Source organism: Panthera leo, chromosome D2, assembly GCF_018350215.1.
Source record: "Panthera leo isolate Ple1 chromosome D2, P.leo_Ple1_pat1.1, whole genome shotgun sequence".
Lineage (NCBI taxonomy): Eukaryota > Metazoa > Chordata > Mammalia > Carnivora > Felidae > Panthera > Panthera leo.
Window position 1 is genome coordinate 77,321,554 of NC_056689.1, and position 8,869 is coordinate 77,330,422.

At 39.0% G+C, this 8,869-nt stretch overlaps 1 protein-coding gene across 7 annotated transcripts in view; it reads right to left on the reverse strand.

Annotated features, from left to right (window-relative positions):
* ATE1 (arginyltransferase 1) overlaps positions 1 to 8,869 on the reverse strand; it is a 153,356-nt gene that overhangs the window by 141,801 nt on the left and 2,686 nt on the right. For all 7 annotated transcript variants that reach the window (XM_042908691.1, XM_042908694.1, XM_042908693.1 and 4 more), the window contains exons 2-4: positions 8,162 to 8,225; positions 5,283 to 5,345; positions 980 to 1,083 (exon numbers count right to left, since the gene is read on the reverse strand). In XM_042908691.1, the coding sequence (XP_042764625.1) occupies positions 980 to 1,083; positions 5,283 to 5,345; positions 8,162 to 8,225 (231 nt within the window). The remainder of the gene's footprint in view (positions 1 to 979; positions 1,084 to 5,282; positions 5,346 to 8,161; positions 8,226 to 8,869) is intronic.

Sequence of the window (8,869 nt, forward strand, 5' to 3'; positions counted from 1 at the left end):
TAATCAAAGCTGTACCAAAGTTCTGATGTCCCCAATGCCCAATTGTCCCTGAACCTCTAGACCCTGTAAGCCTTCCAGGCTTTTTTGTTGCCCACAGCTCTGCCAAGTCTGCTCCATGATGTCCTGAGTTTTAATCCGTTAAGGACAGTGCCCAAGGGCGAAGAACTTCCCTGGCCTGCTGGCCACTGTATCGCCAGTGCTTAAAACAGGGACTGGCACATTGTTGGCACTGAAAACATACTTGGGGATGTATTAACAAGCTAAAAGTGTTAACAAGTTAAAAGTTAACAAGTTAAAAGTGAGGAAGGCTCCCAGGGTTGGACACTTCCTAGGGCAGATGTGAGAAAGAGCTCTAACAACAGCTGGCATTCCCAATTATGCTCATCGATTAGGCATGGCCTAGAGGAAAACTTTTAAAAAAGAAAAGACAAGATACTGAAACAACTGAAAAAGCAAGTATCTGTAAACCAAAGTTAATTTCTTTTAGGAAACGGACTCACAATTCAAAGTTTATCATACAAAAAAGAAAATTTCAAGCAATATAATGATTTACTGAAGGGCTTCCTCAAAGAAAACCTGGGCTTCACTCAGCATTCAAAGTGGTTGTGTAGTCTTGTGCAAGGGGTACCTAAGCATCTGTTTCTCAGACATTCTACCACTTTCTCTGTACTTCACAAGGTATTATAGGACCAAGTTGTCAAAGTACTGTGAAAACTTAAGCTCTAATAAACTCTAGGAAATCACAAGAGCTGTAAAACTTTCCTTCATTTTCCCTTTCCCCAACAGACATTCCTCATACCCTTGACCTTCAGGCCAATGGCAACAGTACCAGCAACACTAACAACAATCACCATCCTCAGATTAACAGTAGTGCCTGACTATGGCAAGAACCCCCATCCCTACTTCAGAAAGAGCCAGAAGGAAGAACCTTGGAAATCAACATCAATATAAAGAGTTTTTAGACCCAATCTCATCTTACCCTCATAATTTCCTTTGGAAATTTCCCCTTTGGCCAGAAATTTCAACATTTTTTTCAAAACCTTCTTGTGTGATTTTGATGGCTGAAACTGTAAAGGTCGGCACCTAGGAAAGCAAAACAAATATTTAAAAAGTGAACTCAAACCATGAAGAAATAAAATGAGTTCTGGATAGTATCTAGTACAGTGAGGCAAACTTCATGCCTGGGATTTCTGGGTAAAGACAGGGCTTGATGTAGCCTCTAGTCCCACCCAAAATCTCACTAAAAAACTACGTTAAGGAATTAGAAAAAAAAAAAAAGACATGAATCACTGGGGAAAAAAAAAGAGAAATGTTGGAAGCTGGATAGCACAGGTATAAGTAGTAACTGACTTCGTAGACCAAAGAATGTTAAATCCTAAGCCAAGAGTGTTGAAAAGCCAGAAAGACAACCAATTCTCTCTACATTACCCCTAAAAGTTTTAGAGACCGGTGATACCTGATACCTCAGGAGATAAGTGTGAAGGCAGGTCTAAAAATAGAAAATCTCTTGAAAGTCTGTTTTGGAAGCAGTTAGATGTCTGATGCCCTCCCCACTCCTCCCCACACAACTCCTTACACAACCCAGAAGAAAGTTGCAAACTTAGAAAAGAGTAAAAAAACAAAACAAAACAAAACAAAAAAAAACAGGGCCTCCTAAATGAGGATACAAGCACAGTGGAAAGCAATGGAACTGGACTAGAAAAAAGTCTAAAGTCTACATCCTTAATGTTGAGACTTCCAAGCCACTTCCCCAACGCAGCCACAAAAACTGGCACTTTCTCTCCAGGATGTGATCAGACCCCAAGATACTGTCCTCAGGCACTCTCCACTGTAAAGTGAGAATCACCAGATACTTGGAGAGAAACTCTACAAAGACACGTTGCCAAAAACACTGGAGAAGGTAACTAGGAAGACACAGAGTACAGAGGAAGGAGAGAGCCCCCAAAATAAAAACATCCTCAGAACACTCTCTTATTTCTCTTTAGCTATTACAGCCACACAACAATGGGAGGTTACAAAACAATAGAGAGTGTCCAAAAAGAAAAATCTCCCAGAAGAAAAAGCATAACAGAAAAAGTTAAAATTTAAACAAGACTTGGAAAATAAAGTTGAGGAAATCTTCCAAAAGATACAGCAAAAGGGATGGAAAACTGAAGAGAAAAAAAATTAGAGGATCGCTCTAATTTTTAATTATTTTGAAATTAATGTTTAAGTTCAATAACTGAATAAAAACATCATCAGCAGTTATAATAGAATAGAAGAAAGAAAATGGAGGGAAGAAGACCAACAAAATAAAGAAAATGTCCGTGAAGTGAAGAATAATGGTGGAAGGAGGTCCCAGGTAAGAAGGGCCACATAAGTCCATGTGTAATGGATGCAAACAGACACTGCCAAACAGAAAACATCAGAACACTGGGAACAAAAAATCCTTCCCCAAAGAAAGAACATTCTCCACAAAGGAACAGGAATCAGAAGACTACCTGACTTAACAGCAGTAAGACAATGGAGCAAAGCCTTCAAAATTTTAAGGAAAATTATTTCCCATCTACACTTTTTTTTTTTTTAACATTTATTTATTTTTGAGACAGAGAGAGACAGAGCATGAACGGGGGAGGGTCAGAGAGAGGGAGACACAGAATCCGAAACAGGCTCCAGGCTCTGAGCTGTCAGCACAGAGCCCGACGCGGGTCTCGAACTCACGCAGTGAGAGATCATGACCTGAGGTGAAGTCGGCCGCTTAACCGACTGAGCCACCAAGGCGCCCCTCCCATCTACACTTCCATATCCCAGCCAAACTATAAGTTCGAGTAGAGAATTAAAACATTTTCAAATGTACAATGTCTAAAAAGTACTTCTCGTGCACTCTTCCTCAGAAAGCTATTAAATGTGCTTCACGAAAATGAGGAAATAATCCAAGAAAGAGAGGTCAGGAGATAGGAGACACAGGATCCAAAAAGAAATCCAAAGAGAATCCCCACGATGGCAGTAAAAAGAGATCCCAGGGTGACAGTGATGCAGGAGTTGTAGAGACAACCTGTCCAGATCAGAGTACGTCAGAAGACAACACAGAGATATTCATCAAGAAGATAAAAGCAACAGAGTACCTGAAGCATCTGAAAGTACCAAGACGACATTTACACTACTACGGAAGCATTTCTAAATCAACTGGTGATGGGTACGTAAAAGGCTATGTAAACACAGAAGACAATTATCAATTCCATGGAAAGCAAAAACTCGTACAGGAAGGAAAAATCATAGCACACTACATGACTCAACTGTAAAGCATATTTATAGGTCATAACAAAGGGATTACACCTATTTAAAATTACACTACTTCTAAGCTGGGAAGTTGACAATGAGGACAAAAAGGAGCTTGAATGTGACAAGGGAACAGGGAAGAAATAAAGTTAAGTCCTTATCTTTCAGAGACAGAAACCCAGAGATAGTGAGAAAAAATAAAGTTGAATCCTTATTTCTGAAAGAGAGAAACACAGAGATAATGAGAAAAACCCAAAGATAAGGATATATAGTTATATAAGCATCTCAAGTAAAAGGTAGAAAGAAGATAAAACAAAAGAATCTTAAAAAATTTGAGTGTGCCCTGTATTGGGAAAGAGGAAACAAGAAGGCTCAGGGGACTGCAATTCTGCAAAATACGTTTTATGAAATGTTTGATTTTTTAATTATTAGCATATAATTTTACATAAAAATAAAAACTAAAAAAAAAAAAAAAATCATCGTCAAGGAAGCTCATCCTCATTTAAACTCACATACTGGGCAGCCCCTGACCTCTCTCTAACAAGAAGCTATGCTATAGGTTATAATCACCTTGCCTTTACATTAGGTCTTATTATAACTATTGTAGTCAACAAAGTAAAAAAAAAAAAAAAAAAACCCAGAAGAGTAAATATACAAAATGACTCCATAGTGTCATCATATATAACGAAGTTGTGTAGAGGATAACAATTCAGGAAATGTTTGATTTCATGCTCTGTTTTGCAATGTTAATTGAGTCCCTTTTCATAAAAGCAATCAATGTACCTGGAACAGTGCTTGGCACTGAGAGGCACCCAATAAATTATAGAAGGTTTGTCTTTTTTCCTTAACCCACTGAAATTGACATTTTCTGATTAGAGAGTCTCAGGGTTCAAGCTGATCAGCTCCAGACTTAATTTAAACAGAATCCTGGCCATAATCCAATAATAAATTGCTATTTGAAGGAAAAGGACTTCTGCCTTTGACGATGTCACTGCTTTATAACCACTAAAACTGAAAGAGGACAGCACAATTCTGTCATTTTATTCTTTGTATAAGTGAGACGGTGTCACCAAACCAGACAGCCACCTCTTCTCTTTATTGCCCAGTCCTATGATCAGTTAGATAAGAGAATGGATTCTTAACCAGGAATCGGTGGAACTTCGGGAGTCTATGGTCATCCTAAAATTAATATGCAAAATGTTACGTATTCTTGCCTCCAGGCCCCTCTCCCTTTTGTTCTGTTGCAGAGAGGATCTATAACTTTTCATCAGATTGTCAAAACAGTCTTCAACCCCAAAACAAATTAAGAGATGGGACAGAAGTGTGAAGACCAGCCAAAACATGATGGATACAACTACATTTGCTTTTTTTTATCTAGAGAATATATTTACATTGAAACTGTACTCAAATGCTTAACAACGATAACATGCTTTCTCTTTTTTCTACCAGAAGAAGAGGAAGGCAAGGAGGACAACAAGGGAAAAGAGGAGGACCTTTAGAACCTAAAAAGGTTAAATCCTTCCATGTTATGCTGGGGTTTGCTGGTTAAGCAAACACTCTGTAGGAAAACAGACTTTCTAGCTTAAGTTTTACAATGAAGAAAACAACTCTGAATACATGTGGCAGATTAAATGTCAGCCCCCGCCCCTTTCTACAGATCCTATAGTACTGTATGAATATGAGCACGACGTCTAGTATTACACTAGAATGTGGAAAGCCCTAAGCTAAATTTTATAAAGAATTTGATACCTAAAAGTAATCAGAGTATTTGCTGGTATTTTCATAATATGTCATAGAATCATTGACTAGACTACTAAATAGTACACTTTTTTATATCATACTTACACCCAAACCATGAATTATTAATAGCTACTGATGACGTATAAATGTAGCATTGGTATGTAAAAAAGATACAATTCATTTGCTTTTCTTCATAAAGGATGTCTACCTACGACAAAAGTTAACATGTAAAAAAAAGCAAGGTGCCACTAAAAAAATTATACAAGACAGATCCTCTTTCTTACCTTATCGTGTACTGGGGACAACATGTTTGATTCATGACAGGCTTGTACACATATTTTCCACTTCTAAAATTGAAAAATGTTTTGTTAATGTCTCATACGTTTCTCACATGTACCAAAGCAGACTAGTACAGGGGCACAAAATTAATTACGGTAAAAATCTGATCGATAACATAAAAACATATAGATGTAGTTACTCCTCAGAACTAAGCAATCTTGCAACACTGGCACAGCAAGGACAGAGCCCAGCCTTTCCTTTCCTAAACCTTTACGTACATACTCCAAGCCTCTTCACCTCAGTTACCCTCTTAGCATCACCTGCCATCCTTCCAGGCCTCAACCCACCACCGATCCTCAATACCACAAAGGCAATCACAGAAAACTGCTCAGGATGTGGGGACCCTGACGTGTCATAGCCTAGGATATCCACACTTGAGGGTTCCATGTGCACTAGGGCCACGAAGCCCAAAATTAACCCAATCCTTTCAAGGCCTTCTGGATCTTGGTTAATGGCAGAGCCATGACATTATGGACTGAATTCTGTCCCCTCAAAATTCATATTTTGAAGCCCTACCCCCACTACCTCAGAATGGGACTATATTTGGAGAGAAGGCCTTTAAAGAGGTGATTAAGTTAAAATGACAGTTAACATAAGCCCTAATCCAATCTGAATGGTGTGCATATCAGAAAAAGAAACTGGGCATACAAAGAGACACCAGGCACCAGGGACATACATGCAAAGAGAAAGGACCCCATGAGGCCACAGCAAGAAGGCGGCAACGTACAAGCCAAGGAAGGGTCTCCAGAAAAGAAATAAAGCTGAAGACACCTGGGTTTTGGAAATTTCAGCCTCCAGTACTGTGAGAATACAGATTCCTGTTGTTTAAGACACCCAGTCAGTGGTATTTTGTTACAGCCATCCAAGCAAACACACATGAGTTCGGTTCCTGACCCAGAAGCCTGGGAGTCATCTCAAATTCCTCCCTTTAAGGCACCTCTATATCCCGTCAGTAAGCTTTCTACTTCTAAACCGTACCTTGTTTCCATCCGCTTTTACCTATCTTCTAACCTATAGCCACTGATGATGACGGCATCGTTGTGAGAGGACGATTTCCTATCTGGACCGTACAGTGATCTTTAGAACCGGTCTTTCTGCCTTCAGAACCACCCCCTCAAATACCTCTCTACGATCTGAATGGTCATTTCCAAAGCACAAATTCCATCACACTTCTGACATAAAAGCTTTCAATGGCTCCCCTTCCACCTTAAAAAAAAAGTTCTTCATCATGGCATACAAAATCCTTCAACATCTGACCCAGATCTTCTTTTTGGGTCTCATGATTAACTTTAAAGAAAGCTATGAAGTTTCATTTGTTGCACTCAATCCCATATCTTTTGGGTAGTATTGGCACAAGGCCCTTACCATTGCTTATATTTACATAAAAAAACTTTATATACTCTAAAATTATCTATATAAAAATAATTACCAAAAAATCTTAGCCATCAAAGGCAATGTGTAAACCTTAATGGAATCCTGATTCAAATAAACCAACTATTAAAAAGGGGCATTTTTGAGACTAGTAGAAACCTAATCAAAACTAAGTAACAGATGACATCAAGGAATTATTAATTTTGTAAAGTATGGTAACGGTATTATAAATACATTAAAAAGGAAACAAGAATCCTCTCTTAGAAACGTATCTATTATAGGTGTATTGACAGGATACCTAAATTGCTTTAAATTATTTTGTGGAGGAGGAGGGAGCATCTCAGCTGGTTCAAGCTGCTGTAACAATATACCACAGAGGGAGTTGCTTATAAACACAACAACGTATTCCTCATAGTTCTGGAGGTTGGGAAGTCCAAGATCAAGGGTGTTGGCATATTTAATGTCTGATGAAGACAAGCTTCCCGGTTCATATATTTGTTGTAACCTCACATGGCAGAAGGGGCAAGAAAGGGAACTCTCTGGGGTCTCTTTTACAAGGGCACAAATCCCATTCGTGAGGGTCCCACCCTCTGACCTAATCACCTCCCAAAGGCCCACTTCCCAATACCATCATATCGGGGGTTAGGATTGAAAAGATGTACTTGGGGGTTGTGAGGGATGACACACGAACATTCACACCACCACAGGGAGCAAGGAGATTTGACGAAACAAGACTGGCAAAACAAACCTTAACGACTGCCAAAGCCTGCTGATAGCTACATCAAGTTCATTAGAACGTACTCTCTACATTTATGTAGGCTTGAAGTTCTCCTAATGAACATCTTTCTTTAATGTTTGTTTATTTTGGAGAGAAAGAGAGCACGTGCACCAGGGGGAGGGGCAGAAAGAGGGAGAGAGAGAATTCCAAGGAGGCTCCTCGCTGACTGTGCAAAGCCTGACACAGGACTCAATCCCACAACTGCAAGATCATGACCTGAGCCAAAATCAAGAGTCGGATGCTTAACGGACTGAGCTACCCAGGTGCTCCTAATAAATGACTTTAAAAGAAGAGACAGCAGAATCACCACATAAAGAGATATAATTTAAAAACATCTTGGGGCACCTGGGTGGCTCAGTCGGTTAAGTGTCTGACTTCGGCTCGGGTCATGATCTCACGGCTCGTGAGTTGGAGCCCCACATCGGGCCCTGTGCTGACAGCTCAGAGCTCAGAGCCCAGAGCCCGCTTTGGATTCTGTGTCTCCCTCGCTCTCTGCCCCTCCCCCACTCACACTCTGTCTTTCCCTCTCTCTCTCAAAAACGAATAAACATTTAAAAAAAAAAGTCTTAAATCTTTTTCCAACAACAGGAAAACATTTCACAGGCGAACAACATTTTCTAGTTATAAGAAGAACCGGAGTAATAAGAGAAGCATTTTTGTATGAAGGACCTTTACCTCCGCCATCCTCGGTCTATGAGATCCTGATAATCCTGTACGGTCATGGAGTGTGCCCACATGCCTGAAAAAGTAAGTGCCATGTACCAAGTTAATCATAGCAGGTTGAACTTTTTTTTTTTTAATTCAAAGCGTTTTCTAAATGTGAATATTGAAGCAAAAAAAAAAAAATCTAGCTCACACTGGAAAAATGAAAGTTTGCACATACTTCACACCATGTGACATAATACACAACAAATGAAAAAAAATTATTTACCTTAATCTTAAAAATAAATGTAATCACTTTGATTTGTTTGAATTCCGAATTACTCTATAGTCTCTTTGACACCGTAAATTTAAGGTCCTCCCTGAGATCAGATTACACAACACCTTTAACCATAATAATATCCCCGATAATTTATTAAGCTGGTCCCCTCCGAAGAATTGGAAAGCAAATGTTTTCTTATGCATTTAATTCTCATTATGTTTTTAGCATAGTCTTGGATGTTGAAAATAGAACAAAAGTATACAGCAGTATTCCTTTTAAGTATAAAAACTGAAAGCAATCGAAATGCCCAGGAACAAAAAAGTGATTACAGAGGACATTATCAGTATGATGGAATAATTCATGATGCAACCATGAAAAAACATTAAAAGGTATATCTGAATTAATGTTAATAGAAAAATAAATGTTTCTCTCGTAAACAGCAAACTGCATCAGAAGTATGT